General features: G+C 44.3%; 1 protein-coding gene across 1 annotated transcript in view; it reads right to left on the bottom strand.

Moving 5' to 3' along the window:
• The window catches only part of foxp4 (forkhead box P4), a 95,360-nt gene that overhangs the window by 35,400 nt on the left and 32,663 nt on the right, over positions 1-27,297 (bottom strand). Inside the window, exon 3 of the mRNA XM_035152123.2 lies at positions 9,801-9,890. Within this exon, the coding sequence (XP_035008014.1) occupies positions 9,801-9,890 (90 nt within the window). The remainder of the gene's footprint in view (positions 1-9,800; positions 9,891-27,297) is intronic.

The following is a 27,297-nucleotide window of genomic DNA, read 5'->3' as shown; positions in this document are numbered from 1 at the left end:
TTACATTAGAAAGGTGTGCTGTCTCCGATTCTCTGTTGTCACTCACTGCTGAGAAAAGCTGTCAACTTCAAACGCAGATAAACAGTCGGACACATACTGTTGACGACTTCCTGCACAAGGCCGGCATTGTGCACATAAAGAGAAAGACAATTTCTGTGACAACAGGCAGAGATGAAAAGACAGATATGCAATCCCCCCTACAAAATATAAAATCTTATCTGCTTCCATAAACACACGATTAAGACTCCCACCGATTTTCTTTCCACACAGTCAAGCCTGGCTAAGAAGAAAGGAACAACAAAGTGGCTATCAGATAAGATGTCTATCTCATGAGATACGGCTACAGGCAGGCAAAGACAGAGAGAGAGTCGGAGGGAGAGTCGGAGAGAGAAGACCGGGAGAGAAATGTGGTGATTCTTGCAGATGTGTTGTGCAAGCGCTCTTGATGCACATGCATTGTACACAGAGATGGGCCGAGATGCTAATCTGATTACAAACACTGAAAAAATGAAGACAAACAAGAATCGAAAACTGAGATGCTCATGCTCGTGCATAAATGTGGACACAATATATGAAAGACTGCACAGAAAATCCTGCTGACAAAGTCATTTTAATTTATCAAGCAAATTACTGTTTGAGAAAACAATAAGAGGGATGAGGAGACAATGTGAGATATTTAGGGAGAGAGGTGGACTGATATTAAGCCTGTGAGCCGATTTTGTTTACAAGCTCAGCGATGACAATCTCTTCATTAACTACCTACACATCAATAAACTAAACTGCCTAGTGCCTTCGTAATACAAAACCTCCCTGTCTGTTCAGAAGTGATGGCTGTTTCACTGAGGGTGAGTTATGGCCTCTGAAATTGGTCGTTTATCTATATTCACACAGCCACTCACAGTCCTGGTCAAACTGTGAGTATGTGTGAGGGGATCAGGTCGAGCCGTCACTGAAAAGATCTGATTAGATTTTGTTAACAACATTTCAATAAATACTAACTAACACCCTCTTTGCCACCAGACCAGTGTCTCCTCCTTCTGCCTCATTCCTCTCCTCTCTGTCTCTTTTTTTCCTTATGTGTGTGTCCGTCAGTGACCCCAGACTCTTTTATCAATCCACACTTCCCTGACTGAACACACTTCCGGCTACATGTGACAGTGAATGGCCAGAGAGACCGCAGAAAAGTGTGCTCGGCAGAATTATAGGAAGTAGAAGATGGGTGTGTTGGGGTATGTAGACGAATGAGCAGTAGTGCATGTGAGAGTGTGAGTGTGTGTGTGTGTGTGTTTGAGGTGAGAGAGCGAAAAAAGAAAGAAGAAAAGACAGAGAGCAGCGAGTGAGGGGAAGGGTGGTGTTGTGGCAGCTGGTAAAGGAACAGGCAGAGGGGACAGGGAGGTGGGGTGGGGTTGTGAGTAAGGTGGGGGTGGTGATGGGTGCCGCTTGGCGTCATGCCAGCTTGCCCCCGCCGCCGGGCCTTGTCAGTCTAAGCTGCCAAATGAAAAGCTGTAATTAATTGCTCTTGTGCATCCCATTCTTCCTCCCTGACAACTCGTACATTCTATTTTATACACACCGCCATTGACATTTTCAAGTCACAGGCGTAATAATTACTGGAGTTATAGCACCTTTCTGTGTGTTGGCTGACGCTCTGACGCCAGAACCGAGTGCGCATGCATGTGTGCAAGTGCTGATATACTTTTCTGTGTGCGTGTAGAGGGGTGTATGAGTGTGTGTATGAATGTGCATATATGCATGTGTTTAAGGCCGAACATGTGTGTGGAAAGCTGAATGCTGAGTAGTTAAGGTTTGACGCCATTAATTGCCCCTATAATCTAATATCACAAAGCGTGGTGATTATGGGGCATGCTTTGCCACCGCCATACGACACCGCTAGCCCGAGAGCGCCGCCACAAAACAAAAGCCGCGCCATTAGCGATTTGACGGGCCAGGACAAAAGCGCCTCACAATGCGGAATTATATTTTCATTCAGCTTTGTCTCTCCTGGTGAATGATTTCTCCCCTTTCATTGGACTGTGAATAGGGAGAGTCTGAAAAGTCGGGCGATTTGAAGTCAGCCATTTATTAAATGCATTTAATTTTTTTTTCCTGCTGTCGTCCCATTTTTTCCATGTTGCATGTTAATTTAAAAGAGAGAGATGCTTGGTAGATTAGTGGGAGAGAGGTGAAGCTGGGGGGGGGGGCGGCAGAGGAATAGGAAGATACCATCCACACAGTTGGAAGAAAAGAAAGAGGGGAGAAAGGAGGGGGAGAGAGAGAGGAAGGAAGGAATTAAGAGTTGAAAAATAAAGATGTTTGTGCGAAGAGTCAAGCGCAGGTTTGTGGAAAGAGAAAGTGAGGCCTCCAGCTCGAGGCAGTGGCTACACAACAGGGAAGACACACACACACACACACACACACACACGCACGCATAAAATCCTGTACAGTCGATGACGGATGAATGCAAAGGACACTAATTATAGTAACATTTAAAAAACCTAAGATGTCACTCCTATCATTTACATGCAAGAATCAGTCACATGTGGACACACAGGCGGACGCACACTCTGCTGAGGGTACGGTGGCTGACAGAGGTCAACCCCTGCCACAGAGAGAGGGCACTGGAGGAGGGAGTGAGTGGAGGGAGGATAGGAGAAGCGCTAGACAGCCCTGTCGTTTACAGAGAGCGGAGGAGTAATTAGAGGGGATGTTTGAAGAGGGAGTTTAACTGATTAACAAAAGAAGAGAGGGAGCGAGGGAGCACCCGAAAGATGGGAAGGAGAAGGAGGAGAAAGGCATGGAGTCCCAGAGGAGTGAGGAGAGAGAAAGAGGGGGGGATGTAACTTGCATTTCAATGAGGCTCTATCCCTCTCTCCTCTCCTCCCTTGATGACTTTTCATTCTAACGAGGAGGAAAGCCCCGCTTTTCCATTTCAGATGAAACCTCAGAGAGAAAGGAAGGAGGGCTATCTGATATTAAACCAGCCTGCAGCCAGGGGAAATAGGCCCAGTGCTGCTCAGCTCCATGTTTATATAGAAGACAGGCTGCTTAAATGACTACATCATCTCTAATTTAGGAGCGAACTTTGGATTTCACACCTTCACCCTGCTTCTAATTGAGGTCTCTGACTGGACTAATGTACCCAAAACACAGCATCCATTTCCATCTCATGAGTGTCATCAGTGATCACATTTAGAATAAACAAAGATGCGCTTAGGATTTCTCTTTTTTTGGGAGGGGGGGGGGATGACCTTTTGACATTGTTCCCTTGAGCTTTACAAGCGGATAAATTTACTGGTAGTTATTCACCACATGCTGCCTCCAAAAATGTGCAGTATGTGTGTGTGTGTGTGTGTTATGTGTGATGCGATGCCAGTGAGTGAGTGAGAGAGAGAGAGAGAGAGAGAGAGAGAGAGAGAGAGAGAGAGAAGAAAGGAGGCTATAATCAGAATCTAAACAGGCTCTCAGTCTAAATGATGCGGGCCCTGCCTCTGGGTCTATGGGGACACGCAGGAGAAAGGGATAATTGAAAAAATGACAAGGAGAAAGCAGGAGGAAAAGAGAGAGGCTGACACGGACCTCCTCCTCCTCCTCCACCCCCATCCCTCCTGGTAGGAGCAAACCACAGCGCTGTTTATCCTTGTCACTGAGCATTACCACCTCACAGTGGAAGGGACGCCTGCCTCTCTGTCTCTCTCCTCGACACACACAAACGCACACACACATGCAAGCAAACACACACGCACTTGGAGGTGCATAAAAACCTGCCTCTGTCTTTGAATCTATCCATATAGTTTTTGTGATATTGTTTTTATTGTTGTACGATTACTATTTAATTATTATAAAGTATTAAAACGTATCACAGCTTATTTAAAGGTTTGGCACGTAGCAACCGTGATAGAAAAGAGAGAAATCTGTTCTCATTCACACACGGAATTAGCTTGACCCACTCGTGCCACTGAGATACATTCCTTGATGTACAAAGTCTTTAAAGGTGAATTCTCCTTCTTGTCGGTTCACGAGTTGTCATTTCACCAGCTGTGGTCCATATCTCCTTCTCTTTCAGTCCCTCCAGATAAATAGCTGTGTATGTGTGTGTCTGTCTGTGCTCCTCATGCCAAGTGTGAGGAGGGCATGAGGATGAGGAGGTGGCCCCAAAGAGAGAAGTGCAGGAATGAGGCAGGAAAGCATTTGAGTGAGAGAGATAAATAGAAGGAGTGCCCACTGTGCTGAGAGCGTTGTTTGGAGCTCAGGGCCAGGCCTCCAAGTAAAAAGGGCCCCATTGTGTATGGTGGGTACCCCTCCTCTGGCTAATCTTCAGCAGGGCCAGGGGCCACATTACTCCAGGGGGGAACCGATGAGCGAAGCCAGGTGGGGTTGGGGATGTGCAGGGCATCGTTCCGCCTCAAACTTCAAACCTTTTTGCTGAGCAATGTTTCTTTCTGTGAACAATGGACTGTATGTGTGTAAGTGAGTGCCAAAAAATATCACTGTGCCAAAGGAGGTTTGATTTTTTCTTTGTGTGTATCATTGTATCCATATTACTTTACATTGTGGGTAATATTAAACCAGCCACAAGTGCAAATACAGCACTGTTATGTGCTTTGTGCCTGTGCTGCAATTTATATTATTATTTCTTGGTGAATTGCAGACATATAATTATGCATATTGAGTTTTTGTAGTTTAACACTGACCAGTTTAAATCCCTTTCTGCCATGTGGGGATTTTGTTTGGTTGGTGAAAGGATGAAATAATTGAGATTTAAGGACAGTAGATGGATCTGAGGCAATTGGCCTCTGTGAACATTAAGTTGGGGTCTCTACCACCCTTCTGCTGCACTGGGGTTTGCACAAGTACACATACTCGTGAAAATACAGTTTGCACGTGGACATGTATAAAACTCAGCGCTCCCTGACAGGGGCCAGACAAATGAAAAAAAAAAACTTCAGAGAGGACAGTGAAAGATCAGCAAGTTCAAGTGGAAAATCCCCCCCTCCCCTCCACTGCCTCCCTCCATCTAACGCCCCAATGCTTCAGAATAAAAATGACAACGCACTTCCAGAAATACACAATTCACATACACACACTCAGGGCACTTCATTGGGAAGTGTGAAAGGCTGTTATCGACCATATTTCATTACTGATTTCACTCATGTTTCAAATCACAAAATAAGAGTTTCACACTTCAGTGGCCAAGACCCGAACCCTTCCTCTCCATCTTTCCCCTCCGTCTGTCCACCCCTCTGCCCAGAGCCAAACCCATTCCACTGGCTGCTCAACTTCCTCCCATATACACCCTTCACAAACTGTCAGGACCCCATACTACCCCCCAATGCACACACACACACGCACACACATACACACACACTATCCTACACACATGCACGCACACAGCCCCAATTCCCTCCGCATCAAATAAGAGAAACTGCCAACTAAGCACTTCCATTGAGTGGACAAAAGGAGGTACTTTGGGAAAAACACTTTGAAAGGAAATAAAAGAGAACGGGAGAAGGAACCGCTTCAGAGCCGCACACTCTGGGGGGGTAAACACTCATCTTTCCACATCATTTTGTTGATTAGTTGAAAGACTTTGAACTTTGCCTCAGAATCTTTATGTGTCGTAGTTATTCACAAATCTACAGAGGCTCAAATGTGGCAGCCAGGAGAGGCAGAAAAGAATTTAGCAGCATATAGAGAAAGCTTGTCCTCGGATTGTAATATTGATTAAAAGTAGTTTTACTGAAATAAAATCTCTGCATGCGTCGAGACTGACATGACTCAGTTTCCTCCTCCTGTGGTTCCCTCGTGGCTCTCTCTCTCTCTCTCTCTCTCTCTCTCTCTCTCTCTCTCTCTCTCTCTCTCTCTCTCTCTCTCTCTCTCTCTCTCTCTCCCCGTCCCACTGTGCTGGTGCCAGCCCTCTCCAGAGAGCACGGAGCCGAGCTAATTAACATATCTCTAATGAGTCTTTTCATTTTTTTCCTAATTAAACGAGCTCCTCAATAATACATGAAAACAGGACACTGCGCTATTCAATTACATACGTATGGGCCGCAGCCAAGCACGTGCATTAATCTGTATGTGCCGATGCCAAGTGGCAGCGAGTTAAGTGTGCCAGGCGCGTGTCTGCCAAGTGGGCGTACATGTGTCTGCGTGTGCCCTCCTAGTGTGCGTGGCAAGTGTGTCCATTGTAGGAGAACGTTTGCCAGGTCATGGAGGCATGCTACGTCTCATGCTGGGTAATCCGCCAATTGCCACTTTGTCTGCCAAATGTGTGCCCACCAATTCTCTCGGCTGTATTTGTGCCACAACCAATTAAAGTAATGTAACTGTGGCCAATTATGTCCAACACCTACAAACACACATCTAAAGTGTGAAATTATCCAAATACAGCAGAGGGTTGAGACATATTTCAAATGAAATCTCTTGCAAAATGAATATTCACATAAACTTATTCAGGAAATTCTGACTGCTTGATAGCCACAGCTAATTTACACCTGTGAGCGCCTTGGCTCAGCCTGCCTTGCTTAGAGGCACATCAGCAGTAGTTGAAAAGGAATATTGCACTGACAGTGGTCAACTGGTTATGCAATATTTTTTATTTATTAATAATTCCCATTTTATCGTGGAAAATTCATAATTTGAGTAAACAATATTTAACATATTTTTTATGTATTGATAGAACAACAAGACAAAGAGCATAACAATTGCATGGTTTGGAATTGCAATTTTCTTCTATTTACCGATTATCAAGAATTATTCCATCTGGGTTGAATGATGCATTTGTTTCTAATTGTCAAATTAAACCCCCTCTTTCATTTTCAATCATCCAATTCCTAAATAATCACTTGAAATTTTAGTATTGTGGTTTTCACCAACTGTAGCTGTAATTTCTTCCACGCATTACATGTTTTTTTCCTGCATTTGACTGTCTTGAGACTTGAGCTATTGTCGAGTTTCTCTTGAATGTGACACATGACAGTGTGACACACGCACATGAATGCGCACACACATAAGCACACACAGTGGATTGATACCATCTCACATCGCCAGCGAAACACACAGAGACCATCTCTGAACAACCAATCAAAAAGCAGATATAATCTCAGAGTTTCTTTTGCTCTACCACTCTGATCCTCCTCTCTATTATAAATAAAGGAAAGAAGAGAAATATGATGGGGGAGCATGAAGGGTGAGGTGAGGGGCCATGGGGAGGGAAGGTCGGGGGTGTTGTCAGTGCAGACCAAGGCTTCTCTAGAGAAGTCAAGACAAGAAAAAAAGAAGTCTTCCCTGTGTGCCTACGTCGTTCTCCCTCAGAGAGAAGGGAAAAATCTAATTATCGAGCTCCTAAAGATCTCATTATTGGCTCAGGTTCATTTGCATGTGTGAGAGCAGCCCAGCAGGAACCAACCTGAGGACGGCCATTTTGTTCCTGATGTGAGCCACTGTGTCACCGTACAGTACAGTGTATACTTGCCACCTAAAGAAATGACCAGATTAAATTTCTGGTTCCACTCACTTGCAGCGCTCGATCACCCTCTCTGTGGCCGACGGATGATTGCTTCAATTACAGCAACTGAGTGCAATTTCTGCAATTTAAAAATGATCCTGAAGACGGAAATTATAGTACTTAAGACATTTCTATGCACCTCAGTAGCCAGGTTCGCTCTGAAGTAAACTGCTTCAGTGCTGCTGTTGCACAAATAACTGGCCTACACTGTGCTTTGGTGTTTGTGTCTGTGTTTATGACTGTGACACACACACACACACACACACATCCCCCTTGGATTTACGTGTGTGTGTGTGTGTGTGTGTGTGTGTGTGTGTGTGTGTGTGTGTGTGTGTGTGTGTGTGTTGGCAGGGTGTGTGGGGCCATGTGAGCTGACAGCTCAGACAACAGAGACGTAGCGTAGATGCCCTAGAGAGAACAGCGAGGGTACCCGGGCCAGGCACCAACAAACAAGACAGAGATGGAGAGTGAAGAGGTGGTGTGGCGTGTGGTTGTGTGTGTGTGAGAGAGAGAGAGAGAGAGAGAGAGAGAGAGAGAGAGAGAGAGAGAGAGAGCAAGAAGACAGTCGACGGTAATATTTCTTTAATATAAGAGATGTAGGCATGAGTTGTGTCAACTACATGTGTGTTGGACCTGTGTTTGGCCCAATTTATGTGAGACTGCTGTCACAGGTTAATCCCCTGTCAACATGGACACAAGTGGACTTCCATACACTTCCATGCCAACCAGCAGATTTACACTACAGTTGAACGTTCAAAGCTTTTCTAGCTTTTCAGAAAATGAGTCAGAAAATGAAAAATATTCAAACATAAAAATAATTATAGGCCTATTCCCCGCCTGCTGACCACAGCGGAGTAGTGTTCAACATGCATGTGACCTAGGTCAGGAGGAGGGTCTGTTGGCAAACACTGACCTATCTGGATCAACTGCCACTGTAGATTTATACAACGTGTGGTGGTATGAAAATGGTGAAGCAAGGGAATCCAGACACAAAGACACAGAGTTAGAGTGAATGACTGAACTAGTGAATCTCCTTTTAGGGCCTCATTTTGTGTTGATTTATGGTATAAATGCAATTTTAATCTGTAGAATATTTTAACATTCATTTTATTTTATTACTCCCCTCAAAGTCACCATGTAATATCTACAGCCAGTTTCTATCCTAAGTAAATAAAGTGATTCTGATTCCAGTCCGTGTTTTGATTAAAGTGTAATCCGCAAGATCCCTTTTTTAAATTTTTTATCCCATTTCTGACATCTTCAGTAATGAGCAGGCATTAAGTCAGTTGCACTTCCCAGAGGTCACTACCCGACGCATGAATTTGATGTATTATTATTTGCACGTATCCTTTGCAGCATATCACTCTACTGGAGCAAAGCTGCAAATAATTACCTTTTATCGAGACGTCCTGTGCAGGATTATTACCTTTACATGTGGAAAGTTTCCCATTTTTACCATGAGCACCTCACCAGCTTCACACACACCACAAGTGAAACCTGACCTTATCCCTGCTTCTGACTCACATCCGTCTTTCTCTCTCGTCCATGTCTTTCTTCATTTCCCAGACTGCGACGGTCCAGCTGTTTATCATGTGGCACGTTAATGAGAAGAGCAGTGCAATAGCCAGACTGCTCGCTGCTCTATTATACCCATGGCCCCACTTTATGGATATTACATGCAGCTACAAATCACACTAGTGCATATACTCTGCACATCACATCCTTGTAAGAAACTGCCAGAGGTAATGTCACATGTGATATTTACAGTATCTACATAAACTCATAGAAAAAACGTGTGTGTGCTTTCTGTGTGTGTGTGTGTTCTGTCTTTATGTGTGTTTGTGTGTGTCTCCTCAAGTGTCTTTCAGTGGGGATCCTGCACTCCAGCTAACCCCACTCTCTCTGCTTACTGTGGAATTCAACTCTGAAAACAGCTCGCTACCCAATCACTCCACAGGCCTCACTCTCACACACACACACACACACACACACACACACACACACACACACACACACACACACACACACACACACACACACACAGTTGCAGACACACTAACAATGACACACACATGCACTCACAGAAAGAGAGAGCTAAAGACAGAGGGAGAGAGAGGGGGAGAAAAGTACGCGCCTATATCACACAGTGTAGTTGACGTGGCAGGTTGGTGAAGGCAAAGCTGGAGCAGCCAGGAGCTTAATAATATACAGATTCTGACAAAGTCAAAGTCAGGACGGTTGTGTGTGTGTGTGTGTGTGTGTGTGTGTGTGTGTGTGTGTGTGCGTGCGCTCTGACCTGCACAGGGCTCTGTTTGACCTCGTTGCTGCCAGGGGAGTTGAGTCCAGAGGCCTGCTGGAGGAGGAACTGTCTGGCTGCCTGGATCGCCTAGAGAGAGAAATGATAGGATGTTGTCATACACATATAGAGTCACATTTCTTTCAGTATTTAAACACAACACACTCATTAAAGTGACACACCACTCAGAGATATGTGTGTATGTTCAGTTTCAAACAACCCAGAGCCATACAATCAAACTTTTATGATTCAGATAAAAGACGAACACAGAAACCCTCCCTCGTTCTGGCCACTCACTGTACCCTCTCTTTTTGCCAAGCTGTCAGCTCTGGTTTCCTCAACTTGAGACGTCCACCTGGCACACACACAGCATGCTCAAGTATCTGCACTTGTGTGTGTATGTGTGTGTCTACGTGACTAAATTAGTCCCCACTCATCCAAAACCTTCTTTCACTGCAATCTCTGTCCATCTCTTCTTTCCATTCTTTGTATCGCCCATCTGTTTCACTCTCTCTCTCTCTTTCCTCCTCCTCCTCCTCTTCCACCTCCTCTCTTTTCAGAGGAAGGTGCAAAGTGGGATTTCCACATCCTCTGAGGCAAAAGTGTGTCAGCACAACTTCATGTGTGTCAGTTGCTCTGTGTTTGTGCGTGTGTCAGAGTGATGTAAGGAACCATTTGCCCTGATGTGCCCTAAAGAGCTGTGACTAACCACCACCCACCTCTCCGTTCCCCCTCCTCTTCCCGTTCCTCTCCTCTCTACCCTCCAGTGCTGTCTATTCAAACCAATGACACCATTGCTCACTAGCTCTTGTCTTCATTCGTTCACGCTGCCCTTGAGTGTTGCCGATTCATCCTTTCGACACACTGTTACCTCTGCCATTCCTCCCACTGTCGCTCCTCTTCTTCTCTCCTTTTTTCCCTTCTTCCTCAGCCTTAATTATATTATAAACTGTGTAAATGTCTTCCACTATCTCAATGCTTTGCTTTGTTGTTTGTTGCAGTGTTAAATACTCGAGCTCCCTTCTAATGAGACAAATCAGTCCCTGAGGGATAGACATTTTTGTTGGAATGACTGAAACGCTGAGAAAACGAAACAAGAAAACATGCATGTCAAAACACATGAGTCGCCTCTGCACTTATTGTAAGTGCATTTTCACACACACACACACACACACACACACACACACACACACACACACACACACACACACACACACACACACACACACACACACACACACACACACACACACACACACACACACACACACACACACCCTCATGACAGAGGGGAGACAGCAGGATGCACATTTGCTTCCTCTGACTCAAAAGGGGAAAGGTTCCTTAGTAAATATTGATTTATGAAAGTCTGTGTGGGTGTGTTATGTGTGAGTGTGTGTGTCTGCGCGCGTGCATGTGCGTGCACATGGACACCACAAATTAACGGCCAGAATGAGGGATGTTCTTTACCATGGAAGCTCTTACTCAACCACGCTGCACGAGAAATTCGTTTTTTTATCTCGCAACTTCTGAAGAATGTAACACTGCGAAACAATGTAGCACACACTGTACACTGTCACATATTTAATGATTTGTCAAATTAGAAGCATGCGCACATTAAGAAATGTTTAATTTCAAAAACAGAGAGGAGAAATTAGAGGGAGACAAAAAGCGAGAGAAGTTCTCTGTGCAGTCGGAGTGATGAAAACCATCTGTTTCAAACACACTTGCTACTTTTGCTGAGACCGCAATTAAAACACACACACACCCACACGCACACACACACACACAGATGTGGCTGTGGATGTGCCTATACAAACACACACATGCATACACACACACACACATGTATTTTAACACTTTAACAAAAATCTTGGGAACCCCCTCCCATTTACTGGTTTGACCTCAGCATTAAAGCAGGAACAGACATACACACACACACACATAGCAACACCAAAAAAACACAACCGCCCAGTTTGTTGGCATGTGGTGTGAATTACTGCTTGAACACCCTGTCTGCCCGAGAGTGAGAGTGTGTGTTTGTCTGTGTGTGAGTGTGTGCGTGCGTGTGTGTGTATATATATATGTGTGTGTTGGCAGGAGTTGGGGAGGCATGTCTGGCAACAATAAGGGACAATTCCACCCAAATTACCACCCTGATTACCACTATATTAAAGAGCCATTTATGGCTTTCATAAACGCTAAAACCAAGCAGAGGTGATGCCTGTCTCCTCTCCTCTGCCTGTAGTCATGGATGTATGTGCATGTGAGGGAGAGAAAAGAAAAAAACGAACACGGCATGTGATCGTCTAGATATGTCTGAATTATGGAGTTAGATACCCGTTCATTCAAATGTGTCACACTTCTACAGTTACAGGCAAAACTATGGAAGTTAACTATTGTAAAGAAAACCACAGGAAACAACTGTTTAGTGCTGGCTAACAGGTGGCTGTTAAAATGATAACTTCCAGCAGTATAGGACCAGGCAATATTGATAAGAGTATTTTCTGATATTGATGTATATAAAAAATGTAAAGTGGGGTTTCAGTTAACTGTGTCCCACTGTTATGTATTACAATAAAATAATCTAATTTCAATATTCGTACATTATTCAATTTTTAACGTATTCACTCTAACTCCTTTCAATGTACCTTATCTTTATTTCTGTTGGCTACAAATACTGATTTAAATTTATTTCCAATTTGTGCTCTTTTGCACTGTTGATGGTAATTATGTTTTATTACTTTTGCTGTTGATTGTATGTTTAATGGTGATTGTTCGATTTATTGCTGTTGATGTTATCTGATGTGAGGTGACCTTGAGTGTCATGACCATTAAATCAAATGTACCATTATGATTTTTATTCTGGTTGATGTTTGTAAAACTTTAACACAGTATGATCACAGCTTCATGACATTGCCCAGCTCTTCAGAACGGCTCAAACACAGCTCCAGTCAACAATTACACCATCATACTAAATTATTTCCTGTCTTACTAAACTGCAGGCAATTACACAACAGTTCTGACGCCAACCGTGAGTTAAGGTAAAGGGGCTGATGATTTAAACACAGCCTCCACTCTTCCTTTGCAGTACAGGAAATAATGGAGACGACTGAGGAAACGTGTTCATCTTCATCACCTTTATTTTCAGACGCCTGGACAGATCTTTTTGGTGCTTGTACACTTTTACGGAAGTAAACTCATATTAACTTATCTACATGTAAACTGAGTGATGGTACCTCACTTTTCTAAATACAGAAGCTTGATTTCATTGAATCTATGGTTTCATTTTATAGTTATCAATCATAGGTTTGATGCAGACACACACACACACACACACACAGAAAGAGACAGAGGCCATCGGCAACTACAGCCTAACTCTCTCATTTCTACTTCGTCAAGAAGCCCTCTTCTTTTTCGACCCTTCTTTCTTTCCTCCTCTTCACATTCTCTTATTGCTTTTTTTCTCTCTGGGACCTGGCTGAGCTGTAGTATTGTAAAGAATACCCCCCCTCCTACACTCACCGACTGACACACACACACCAGCTCCACCTAGACTCCCCCAACCTCAACTCCCTGCTCCCCCTGTGGCATTCTTGGGGGTGCACTGCACCTTTAAAGAAAATATGAGGGAGGCCTAAGAGGGAGGCCCAACAACAGAGTCTTTGTGCTGCCGCGCAGGACATACACACACACATGCATGCGCACACACACACATCAGTGGTGTCAGACAGGTTTTATTAGAGTGAGAGAGGGAGGGAGGAGGAGGAGGAAGGGGAAGGAGGGGTGAGGAGGTCACCGCTCAGCTTGGAGGCCTGAGAGCACAGTGTGAGTTTGTATATGTGTGTGTGTGTGTGTGTGTGTGTGTGTGTGTGTGTGTGTGTGTGTGTGTGTCAGTTCAGTGTGTGAGTTCTTCTGACTTGTCATCGCTCCCCTCTGTAAATCATCGCCTCTGACACAGCCTTTAATAATAGTGCATTTTTTAATTCAGCAGGGTCACACAGACACACACATACGCACATACACACACACACACTCACAGAGAGAGAGAGAGAGAGAGAGAGAGAGAGAGAGAGAGAGAGAGAGAGAGAGAGAGAGTAAATGCTAGTTTCTCTCCTCAACAGGATTTGTAAAAATGGCTAACATGGCAGGGAGGGTCATGGGGCAGTTCGAGAATTAATTAGACGAAATGGATAGAAATATGATTTTAATCCTGCGGTGGGTTTGTGAGTATGTATGAGTGTGTGTGTTTGTGTGTGTGTGTGTGTTTACATGCACAGCTACCAAGGCTGAGTGATCAAGTTACGAGTTGAATCTCAGATAAGAACAAAAAGGTAACAACCAACATGTAACAAGGCCAGGCCTCCTTAGATGGGCGTGTGTGTGTGTGTGTGTGTGTGTGTGTGTGTGTGTGTGTGTGTGTGTGTGTGTGTGTGTGTGTGTGTGTGTGTGTGTGTGTGTGTGTGTGTGTGTGTGTGTGTGTGTGTGTGTGTGTGTGTGTGTGCCTGGCTCAGGTTGCTAAAGCAAACAGGTCTGTGTGTGTGATGAATCTGGCCTCTAATCCGCCCAGTGTGTTTGGGTGAGACAGCGAGAGAGAGAGCGCAGGAATAAGCAAAGAAATCTAAACAGAAGGAGGGTGAAGGGGGAGGAAAGGGGGAGACAGAAAGAGAGGGAGAGAGAGAGAGACACAGAGAGAGAGAGAGAGAGAGAGAGAGAGAGAGAGAGAGAGAGAGAGAGGGATGGAGAGAGAGAGAGAGAGAGACAGGTGGGTACCATATGTTGGAGTAATCCGTCAGCACTGACTGAGGTCCATTGTTGACGGCCGAAACGAAACAAACCCGTCCCCCTTCTACCCTCTCCTCCTCGCCTCCCCCCGTAGATAAACAGCCCCCGGGGCAGACAGTGGGCTGTCCTTGGGGTAGAAGGAGGAGGAGGAGGGTAGGGAGTTAGGAAGGGCACGGGGGAGGCAGGTGGTATCAGATTTCTTCACTCATAGACCAAGATGAAGAGAGTGCAACAAAAAAAAGAAAGGAGCACAAGTAAGGGTGAGTGAGAGGCTCGTTTTTTCTTAATCTGTCCACGACAGAGCTAAACCTGGCTAGACTAAGCAAGTGATTCAGATGTTTCAGATCTCCACTGTGCCAAACAAGCATCCCCGTCTGCCTTACTATAGCTCAGCAGCCTGGGAAGAGAGGCTTGTAACGCCACACTCCTCCATTCCTCTATCCCTCCTCTTCCCCAAGAGAGAACAATAGATGGAGAGACGGGGAGATAGATACAAGGTGAAGATGTAGAAGAGAGCTTGTCACACCCTGCTGCTTCCTTACAGGCCTGCACGCTGTCTGATTTTGGATCAGTGGAAGAGACCAGGTTCAGAGAGGAGCAGTGGATCTTCTTTTTTTTCCACACTCTTTCTCTCTATCTCCGTTCTGGAGTGCTGTCATTGAAGCCGAAAGCCAAGCTAAAGCTGCGTCGATGCTGCCGTCCTCATGGGTCACCTTGGTGATCCCTTGTATCCATGTGCACGGCATGCGCCATCTCACTTTGGCACCAAAAAAAACACCCTGAAACTCCAATAAACCCCTCTTTCTACTTTAATGTACTCTCCCTCCTGACTTGGTCTTCGCTACTCTCCACTAGTTTTTCTGGCTCTAAATCTCATATCTTTGATTCCCTTCTCTTTCTCTGGATACTCAGGGGGAGTCATGATCAGATACGAAGATGAAACGAGACTGAAAAGATGTAACACAATCTACAAAGCATGTAAATTTGTCAAAAGGATGACACAGTACAGTGCCAGCTCACCTGCCTTCAGAGAATGGCCAAGTGTTTACACCCACACACACCGTGCAGTCAGATTACTGGAGAGGTGACTCCGGGCGATTGTGAGTGAAGGCTTGGTTACACCCGCGGTGGAATCTCACATATCAAATGCATCACTGTCAGTCACCACAAAAACCAGAGTGCTTTCCCAGATCACTCCGTCTTTCTTTCCCTCCATCGGCATCACTCCGCCTCTCCATATAACGTATATAACTCGCAAAACGTCTGCTGGCATCTATCCAAGTATATTCTGTCTTTCTTGTGCCCCCCCCCCTCCAATCCTCTCTAGAAATCTGTTACCCATACCCTTATTCACCGCCACAGTAAATTATGAGAGCAGATTTGGGTGAGACAGAGGCCTAAAATAGACTGGCCAGGACTACCAATGGAAACAAGCTTGTGAATGCAGCTGTTGGCCGTATGAGCGGACTCTCACTTCCCTTGACTGTCAAACAAACAGCCACAACTGTGAGTGGGCAGGTACAGGATAGGTAGCTAAAGGTAAAGCCGCATTTAGGATTAGCACAAAAATGTTTAAGGGACGGTTGTTATAGATTTGTAGCAGGTTCACTAAAAGTTAAACGTTTTCCTGTTGAATAAACTAATCAACTGGCAGCAGGGTTCCCATTACGTTATCATAAAAATAACAATTTCTTACTGTCCCTAAAATTTACAGTTTTTTACTGTTGTTTAAAAATATAGTGTGGACTGTTTTTTGATTATTTTCATAGTATTATATTTTACTGACTTATTTAAAATAGATCATTTATCTTTTATTTGTTTGTAGTATCTTTTTTTTTACCTAAATTGAAACTGACTGAGCAGGGTAAGTAAAGATCTTAAATTAATTATAGAAACAACAGCACAAACAACACTGTTGTGAGAAGCTGAAAAGGTTTTAAATTTTCAGTCTTAGTTTGTCAATTGTAGAAATAACAATAGAAGAGCTCATTTGCTTGAACACACTCATTTCACATCACATTGTTACTCTTTTAACTTATCTATTATAAATCAGAGGGGTAAGGAAAGAGGGAGTGGTACATGTATTTAGGACAGATCAGGGGTTTCCAGGGGGTAAACATATAGGGGTAAGAGGCAGCCTTAAGCAAAGCCTGCTAAAGCCGCTCAATTTCATGGTGGGTTACAAATAAACTATGCTCTGCCAAGATTTCGCCCCTTCCCTCCAACTCTTCCTCACGTACGCCTTCTCCTTTTCTGGTATTAATCAGGTCTTTCCAGCCTCGGCCATTTGTTTTTGCTCATAGCAACGTGGACTTCAAACCAGTTGTCCACCACTATAACAAGGAGTACTTCGCTCCGTTTAGGCCGCCGTCGAGTGTGCAACTATCTGGGACACCTTCAGAAATACCAGCCAGCCGTAATCCCGTTCAGCTATTTAATGTAATGTTTCCGCAATATAAAGGCACCGTTCGAGGGCTGAGGTTTTTTAAATGGCTGAAGCAAGCTTCTCTGGGCCCAGACTGACCATTAAAGAGAGGAAAGACCGCGTTCAAGAGCCAATGCAATAAAAACTCACAAACTCCAAAAGAACTTCAAAATATGCCGTAATGTTTGAAAACCCTGGCTGATTTTAGATATTTTTTTTCACATCCTATTTTTCACAAAAGGGACCTGTTCTAAACTCGCGGGACGCTGCCGTTTTCCAGATGGTTCTCTTCAGTTCAAAACTGTTTTGCGAAACGAGAAAACCTCTCCCCTTCAACTACGTCCCGACACTCATCTAATGTTTCAATTGATTCACAGGGGTATATGCACGGCCATAAAAAGGAGCTGACTGAATACCCAGGACTGCTCTATATCATGACACAATTCATCATCATACACACACGTCTAGAACACACACACACACAGAGAGAAATCTTCCTAAGGAGATGTTGTCAGCTTTTCTCTGTTAAGTGAAGCGAAGAGGGGCATCGAGAGATAGACACTACAGAGAGGAAACCCCTTCCTGAGAATAAAAGCTGCTCCCTCTCTACTGTAGGCCTCATCTCAGTCCAGGCATCTAATTGATGGCAAATAGCTCTACAGCAGTTTCCCAATTTCCTCGCGCACGCACACACACACACACACATGCACGTCATACATTATATACACATATGCAGTTTCCCTGTGGTTTTCAACACAGCTCGTTTGGCAAGAGAGGAAGGTCTCACTCCAGACAGACCAAGCCCACAGCGGAAAACACACACACACACAGCCACAGACACACACAGAGTACCTTGTAATATTTAGGCCTCATCTTGTATAAGGTAGGACAGTTAAGTGGTTTGGTCACGCTCCTGGGAAGACAAGGCCGTTTAGGTGTAAGGTCTCAGTTGGGCGACCTCCAGAGTTTAAGCTTTTTCTGCTGCCCGGCGAGAGCGACTCCTGAGAGCGGAGACTGTGCGAGGCCAGCCCATGATGAGGATAGCACTAGCCTGGCAACCAGGCCTCACATATGGAAACCGTTTAACTGTTATTATTAATAACCAAAAAAGAAAAAAATCAAACTAATAACACATGCAAGACACTGCCAAGACTCAACTCAGGAGACAGAGGGAAAACACATACATACACAAACAAAGACTGTCTGCCATGTGCGCATGCACGCACAGACGCATGCACACATAAAGACGCCTATTGGTTATACAGAAAAACACGTTCCTCGTCAGTGGCCTGCAAAACTGTTAGTCTGCCTGCCCACTTCGATGGAAATAAAACTCTTTCATGTTTTTGCTTCAGAGGGTTTTCACACCTGGTTGTGGCTGTGGCGATGGAGGTGGACACACCCTCACACCCACCCTTACCACACACACACCAGCACACACACGCTCACACACTCACACACACTCATACCACACACACAAACACCGGAAGTGGGCAAGTACAACAAAGGCTGGCTGCTGTACAAGAAGTTAAACTTCTAAACCAGCACAAAATGTTTAACTTCCCAAAAAGAGAAGAAAGGCTGGGGTGTGTTCTTGAAGTGGAAAAGTGTGTGTGTGTGAGTGTACGTGTGCTGGACTATGTGATTTAAGAGGGTCAATCCATCCAGATGTGAACGGGCACATTTTTCAGCTTAAAATAACCCAAAGCCCACTAAATTTTAATTTCTTTTTCTATTCTTGTAAAATCTTTTTTTACTTGACAAGGTCTTATGTTTGTTGATCTGGCAAAATTTCTATCAGTAAGACTTTTGTCAAACTTAAGAGTTTGTTAAGAGTTATAAGTCTGCTCAGTAACAGCTGGGGAACAAGCAACCAGAACAGTCACACAGGTTTTAGTCACCAGTTACATACAACAGTTAATTTTTAATTTCAAATAAAATATGATTACCTAATTTATGTCAGATTTGTTATTTCTTGAATCTTTATTATCATAAGGAGATTTTGCAGCTATTGATTTCATGGTTCAACTTTGACCTACTGTACTTAATTCAGCCATGTACACACAAGGTTTTCATCTCCATTTAAAAAATTGAAAGTTCTGCTATTAGTCATAAAGCAATGAAAATGATAAGTAAATAGTTATAACAATAGATTTTCTTTAATTGGGGGGGATTCACTTTGAATGAAGATAATTTTAAAGCTATTTTCTGCATTTTATTTTGGCATTTTATTTTTATCAATATGTTACAGTATTTGGGTGAAAACCAGGAAGAAAAACAAGTTGTCATTTGCTGGTGTCTTTTTTTATGATTTACCTCGCAGTTCTTGCAGGTGCTAACTTACTTTACTCTTAAGTTTCACTGCATTTAATTTTATTCTTGATGTTCTGGGCTATGGAAAACTTCCCCAACAAGACAACAAATGCATTTTGTCAATCAGGAAGAAAAAAAAAATGCCAGCAGGCAGAGTCCCAGAGCTCGAGAAGAAAGCGAACGAAAGAAAGAGAGAGGGAAGAGCTACATTCCTCTTCTCCTCCCTGTTGACTCTAATCTCTCCTTTAAAATGGCTCGCACAAAGAACCAGCAGAGACTAGCTAATTAGCAACACTTTAGGCCTCCGCAGCTATTGTGTACGTGATGTGTATGTGTGTTCATTGTGTGCATCCCGGGCTCTCGACTGTTTCCAGGGAAACTACTTGCCTAGCAGCCTTGTAAGCATTGCACAGTTTGTCTTTACTTTTTACCCTCTCTCGTTCCCCTCTCACTGTCCATCGCTCTCTCTCTCCGAGTTCGGAGCGAGGGTATGAAAAAGTGAGGCCTCTTAAAAAAAGAGGGGACACCAGGAGCACGATATTAGGCTTTTGTGTGACCTGTGTGAGTAGGTGGAGGAACGGGGCTGTTAATGCTCTCTTGTTTGAGTGCTTCACCCATAATGAACTATGAAACTGTGAATCTGAGCAGCTGTCAATTAAAAGCAGTTATGGCTTTTGCTTTTTGAAAGAGGGAGAGGTAAACACTGACCGAAGTGAACAGGCGTTAGCACACACACACACACACACACACACACACACACACACACAAACACACACAAACAGACACACACAGAGTCACATCCCAGTGTCACTGACCAGTAATAGTAATGAGGTCATGCAGCTTTGCTCGCTGACCTACGACCTCTTAAAAAGGCCTCTGTCACCATGGCAATACCTTCTGAAGAGTGAGAGTCAACAGTTGACACCCTCAGGAACTTCTTCATGAAGAGTGTCCATTCTGGCTCATGTGTGTCTTGTGTGTGAGGGTGTGTGTGTGCGAGTTATTTACCTGACAGCACAGCGAGGCCTACGCAGCGCAAGTGCCTCGAAACACTCCCATGGCAACCAAACACAACCTAACCCTTTCAGGTGCCTAGGGATGTGTGTACATACCTCAGTCTCCACAACAGAGGCAGGACAAACACACACACACACACACACACACACACACACACACACACACACACACACACACACACACACACACACACACACACACACACACACACACACACACACACACACACACACACACACACCCTCTTCTGTCTATTCTTGTCTCTGAGCCTCTCGGCTGGTGGGGTCAACCAGCCGTGACTGTGTTCATGCTGGCTGATATGGCCTGGTGGACCATGTCTACTGTCCGTTGTCTACTCTTTATCCACACTTGTGACCCTACAGAATTCGTCGGGGGAAAAGATTAGCCCATATTTTACGTTTTTTAGTCAGCTTGATCAGACAACTATAACATATCTATAACCTTGATATCTGAAACTTGTCAAACCATGGGTGTGTCTTAGAAATGTTTCACTGTACTTAGAGAAGGAAAAGTGTATAAAGGTGGTGGAGAGAAAAATACAAAAGGAAAGCATTTGAAAGGACATCAATAGTAAGAACAAAAATCTGCTCTCCAAGTCTCACTCAGTGGATTCTTCAACACTCAATGGCCTGGCTGGAAAAAGCTGTAAAAATGTTTTATGGGTACTCATAAATACAACATCTCAGCAAGTCAGAATTAGGACTCAGTGTGAGAAAAAAAATCACTGAATGATGGATATGAGGGAGGGGATTCATGTGAAACCCATTAATGACCATGAGATTTGTACGCACAGGTGTGTTTGTGACATTTCGTGTGTGTTTATAAGTGTAACAGCCTTAATCGATCAATATTAGCTTCATATAAAGAAAGAGTGACAGGGGAAGGGAAAAGCCAAGGAGAAGTCAGAGAAGACAGATAAAGGGAGCTGCTGGTGCTTTTAAGATTCCTAGAGGAAGTTGGTGTTCTATAGGTCTCTTTGTATCGCCGCGGTAACAGCAGTGGGTGTTCTGTGATGCTAGGCAACCTGACTTGCCCCTCCTCTGTCTCAGCATGACCTCTGGTGACCTGTGAACTACGCTGACCCCAGACATAAAGAGAAAGGCCGGGCACAGACCTATAGGGAAAGCTTTTAGGAGGTGACAGCACTCAGAGAGAGGCCAGGGACTGATTTACTTGCTCGCATATATGACAGACATACACGCACACTCACGAGTTGCAGACACACAGACAGTCAGGAAAATGACACAGAGACACACATGGGATACAACCTTTCATGCAGATGCACAAAACACAAGCATGGCGCAGTAAATTAAAGCCCACTGCTTGAACAAACCAGAAAAGGTGTCTTTTTTTCCCTTTACCACTTCCTCCTCTCCTGCAGCCACCCCTTCACCATCATCGCCCCTGCACTCCTGACCTGAAAGTGAACTCTAGTGGAGAGCTGGAGGTCAAACGGGACATAACTGTCCGAGTGACCAACATTCACCTCCCATAATTTAGCAAAGGCTTAACAGCCGGCGCTGCAGAATCACATATGTCTCAAAAAACCTCCCCACTTCCATCTCTACAGGTCATAATTACTCAGTCTAGCCAATCTAGCAGGAAGCCATACGTTATCTGAATCGTCCAGCGTCTCTCATCGTCTCCTAACGCACACAGCCGTCTCATACATCTGTCCGCAAAGCACTCCCGGCATTAAACCCATATGCACAGCTCTCGCACATGTGCTCACACAAAAAACAGTTATCTATCATCAGTGTTTGTGTATATCTGAGATCTGTATCGGCTCCCCCCGATCTCCAGTCATCACTGTGGCTCCTTAATTACACCCTTCATTAACTCACAACAGCTCGGTGCATGTGTGTAACTGCCTGTGTGCATGGAAGAGGGGGAGAAACAAAGATTGTCAGAACGCGTGTGTGCTTGCGAGAGAGGAAAAAGGGAAGCACTGAGGAAAAAATAGAACGTGACAAATGGGAGTGGGGATCGAAGCTCCAAACCAATTTCGAAAACTGCCTTTTTCTCAACCAATGTTCCCTTTAAACCCTTTGGGAAGGGAAACCGCCACTACAATCTGCCTCTCACTTTCTATTTGCACGTAAGAGTGAGTTAAGTGCAAGAGAGAGAAAAATACAGAGAGAAAGAGGAAGAGGAAAAAACCCTCGGTGGTTGGTTTAGCCGACTGACGAGTGGCACTCCTAAGAGGAAACGGCACCTTTTTGTCACCATCACTTTCTCTTTAGTCTCCCTCCTACTTTTCCCTGTGCTACTCTTGCCGTCATCACCAGCCACCACTGCCGTAGCTGCTGGAAGCACCAGAAGCGATTAATTGATGGCGAGAGAAAAGGAGGAGACAGAAACGGGTGAGAACAGAGGAGAGGAGAGGGGGAGTGATGAGGCCTGAAAGTGTGGACTCACATCTGCAAAAAAAAAAAAGGGGGGAGATGAGAGACGTAAAGAAAAGGCAAAAACTGGAGACACCTGGTTCTCGTCAGAGCACCCTCCACCCAGCCACACACACACACACACACACACACACACACGCACACACTTTGAGGTTTGTTAGGATTTATCCTGCTTACATTTCTCTTCTGCTATGCATCATTTCATGTCTACAGCCGTGCCCGGCACCTCTACAAAGTGCCATACACTCTCTCTCTCTCTCTCTCTCTCTCTCTCTTGCTGCACTCTCACTTTTCCACCTCTCCTTCCTCTCCCCCCTTTAACTCCATTCTTTGTTTTCCCACTGCTCTCTCCTTCCCCTCCCTCCCTGCTCTCTCCCCTCGATGATGGGGCAGAACTGGTCTTCGCCCCCTCTTCCCTTTCTTCTCTCAATCTCTTCCCTCTCTCCTGCTCTGTTCTTTCTGGGGAGGCAGACAGGCCACATTCCACAGGGAGGCCCAGGCGCCCTTTTCTGACACGTCTCAGCGTTACACACCTCCCTCACCCCCCTATTCCTCCTCTCCAGCCCTCCAATGCCCTCCTCCCCCAATATGCAGCCTCTTTACCCCTCCTTTTACCTACATTCCCTCTGGCTATATGTTCCATCTCCTCGACTCACTCCATCCGCTCACGCACTCCCTCAACCCCATTATGACCACCGACTATCTACCTCTATCTGCCTTTATCTACCAATATATCTGTCTGTCTATCTGTCTATCTATCTATCTGTCTATCTGTCTATCTATCTATCTATCTGTCTATCTATCTATCTATCTATCTATCTATCTATCTATGATAAAACAAAAAATTTACAAAGAGAAGGACAGTGATGGAAAAGGAATGAGCGAAAGATGGAGACACTGGGAGAGAGAGAGAGAGAGAGAGAGAGAGAGAGAGAGAGAGAGAGAGAGAGAGAGAGAGAGAGAGGCCGGTGGAGGGCTCTGACGGCTGGAGATGGCTGTGATTTCTCCAAGGTTCCCCAGGGGGCTGAGGAAAAGACGGCTTTGTGTTCTGACAACAGGCCGGTGTCAGGAGTTCTGTGTGTGTCTGTGCGTGTATATCGGTGTGTCTTTTCTGCTCCAGTGCGCACTGGCATGGTGTTTAAGCACCAACACTAGTCTGCACTGCACCTTCAGGTGAGAGACTCAAGCGTGGAGGAGAAGGGAACAAGAGGAGGAGAAGAAGGAGGTAAACCAAAGGTTTTCAGGTTGAAGCAAGAAAGCAGGTCCTTATACAATGTTGTCAGGTAACAAGTGTCAGTATAGGGGCTGTCTGTATCAGACGTTATTCATTTTAGGAGTGGTGGGCTGAAAATACAGTCTCTTTATGGCTATACCACACACAAACTTAATTAAATCAAGAAGTTTGATGGATCAGGGGATGAGAACGTAAAATACCCTTATAGACCAAGGAAGTTAACAAAAGATATAAAACTAGAAATAATCAGTATGAATAAAAGGATACATATTGTTGGGGGACAGTTTGTGTTTCCAAAGCAGATGTGATTTTAACAATATATCATTAAAAATAGTTTAATAATATAAAATCGGATTTTGGATATTCTTTTATGTTTAAATTTATAAGACAAACTGCAGAAATAACAACTCTGCCCTAGGTCTTGAAGATAGAAGACTGAGATAAAAGATATGCCTAAAAATAAAAATATCAGCTGGTTGTGGTATCAGAGCAATGCTCACTGGCACTGAATCCCATCTCATCCAGGGGGTGAGGCAGGGTGAGGGTGAGAGGGGTGGGTGATGAAGAGGTGTATGTGGGCAACCAAATGCTGAGCTACTTCCAACACTAGAGAAAGAGAAAACATGATAAAACTCGTCAATTTGTCTGCCTACATTTCGGTGTCAGTGTGTCTCTGTGTGTGTTATCTGAATGTGATCATGATGCTATTTATTCTAATTTACTAAATAGAGTAACCTGTATCCAGTGGTGGGATGTAACAATATTGACTTAGTTACCGTATTTAAGCACATTTTCAATGTATCTGATTTATTTTTTGGGTACTTTTCACTTCAACTTCACTATATGCAGTATATCAGCATATATGTGCTTTCTTCTCCACTATTTTTTTTACAATGCATGGTGTTACATGTTTTTTTTAAGTATTCAATTACAGGGCAATTGGTCCCATGATCCAATCAGAGCGGACAGGTAACATTAGATCCCGCCTCCTGCAGCAGCAGAACTCACCGCTAAAGAAACACCACCAACATAATGATGTAGTAGACCTTTGTATTAGGTAATAAGTTACTCTCAGCAACTTTTACTTTGGTACATTTTTGAGTACTTCCTCTACCACTTGAAATCAAGCCCACTTGAGACACCTTTACCGATCTGTGCAAATTGAGCAGAAAAGAAAGCTATAAATAGGGAATTACTACAATACAAGACTGTGTATGAACTGCTATATGTGTGGATGTTTTTGTGAGGTAGGGCTGGGATCTGGAGGAAAGGTTGTGCTAGTCTTTCATGGTCCACAGCGGATAGAAGGAAAAAGAAGTACAGTGAGAGAGAGGAAGAGAAAAATGGATGGAGAGAGGGAGGTATGTTTGTGGTTGGTAACCCGCTCAAGAGAGGAAATACCAGTGTGTGCTCGCACACACACACACACACACACATACACACAGGTGCAAACACATAGAGAGCAGAGACGCGTCCGAGAGAATAAAGACCTGCTTTGTATGAGCTACAGGTTTTGGTGTTTATATGTGTGTGCGTTTGTGCACGGCGTGTGTGTGTGTGTGTGTGGGTCCTCGGCTGAAGGTTGCTGAGAAAGCAGGGTGAGGATGCAGTCAGGAGAAGGAGGGGGGAGAGCAGGACAGGAGTGAAGGGCCTTGAGTGTTCTTCATTCACCTAAAGCTCCATCATTATAATTAGGGGGGAATTATTTTAGCAGCAGGGAGGAAACCCTGATTCTATTTTCCCCTCTGGGTTTCCTCAACTAGAAACTCAGCTGGTGTCGGCGAGCCCAGAACTCACATTGACCCTCTGTGATGGGCAGACATCACACACACAGAACAAAGAGAGAGAAAGTGACTTATTTGCTATATGTTCATAAAACCTCAAAATGTCTTTATTATTAATATCATCAGTTGCAGCAAATGCCACATCAGTGACTAAAAAAACATGAATCAACATGTGTGTTTCCATCATCAGATGACAACACTCAGCACACATTCCTGTGAAGTTATGGACACATGACTAATGTAGGGACATCTGGCTGAAAAAACATATTTAAAATGCTGTATGTGTGTGTGTGTGTGTGTGTGTGTGTGTGTGTGTGTGTGTGTGCATGTAGTGTGTATTATGTGCAAAAGCCTAAGTCCTTCAGGGAGCAATCAGAAGAGCTCAGTGGATTTTTGGGGGAATGAGAAATAAAAATGTAGAATTTCATCCAAGACGTTCCGGGAAGTTTGGAAATTCCATTTGACACACAGTGGCCAGTGTGTGTGTGTGTGTGTGTGTGTGTGTGTGTGTGTGTGTGTGTGTGTGTGTGTGTGTGTGTGTGTGTGTGTGTGTGTCTGTGTGTGTTTGTCTGTGTGTGAAGGGGTTGAAGTTTGTGTTTGACTGGGAACTGACTAACAGGATGCAAGATAAATATCATTGCTCGAGACACTACATGCTGAAGTGTCAAACACACACAAACACTACTTGTCGGATTCATGAAACGATAAAACAGAAAGAATTCCCTCCCACAACTGTGACACAGGCACACACACAAACACACACATGAGCGGCCAAAACCTCCTCACTTCCCCAAAATTTCCTCACTCTGTAGGTTGTAGGCTAAAAATGCTACATACACACATGCACACACTCACTCCAGGAGTATCTGAATCCTATGGTGTGTGTTTGTATACTTAGAATATTAAGTATATGTATGATCCCCACAACAGGGCAAAATGGCTTGTCTCACCTAGGCAGAGCCTAATCTGCAGGTACTTCTTCCATTTTTTTTTCTCTGCTAGCAACGTGTAACAATAAATCAGCAGGAACCACGTGTGTATAAATTATTATGGTGAACTTTGTCCCAGTGGAATTAGTTGGCCCATTACAAACGGTGGATAATTAAAGCGCCGACGAGCCAACCTGTCAGAGCTTTTCACCGCTTGCACATACGAGGCTGACACCTACCAGAGTGTGGCTGAATACATGCTGTCACATCTGTACATTATGTAATGGCCCGGTGTTGCTGCTCTAGACAATGTAAAGTACATAATGTGAAGCACATGAGTTGCACAAGATGGAGGTGTTGCAAAACAGGTTTTAAAAAAGCACATACTGTATGTACAGTATGTAAACAACATGTCACACACACACACACACACACACACACACACACACACACACACACACACACACACAGACACAAACACACAAATCTTGTCATAGGACACATTTAGGGTGGGTTACGTAGACTTAAGTAGACTTATACTAACTCTAACCATTACCACTACTTACCTAACTCTAACCCAATCG

The sequence above is a fragment of the Hippoglossus stenolepis genome, chromosome 3, assembly GCF_022539355.2.
Source record: "Hippoglossus stenolepis isolate QCI-W04-F060 chromosome 3, HSTE1.2, whole genome shotgun sequence".
Taxonomy (NCBI): Eukaryota; Metazoa; Chordata; class Actinopteri; order Pleuronectiformes; family Pleuronectidae; genus Hippoglossus; species Hippoglossus stenolepis.
This window is presented reverse-complemented; position numbering and strand designations above follow the sequence as displayed.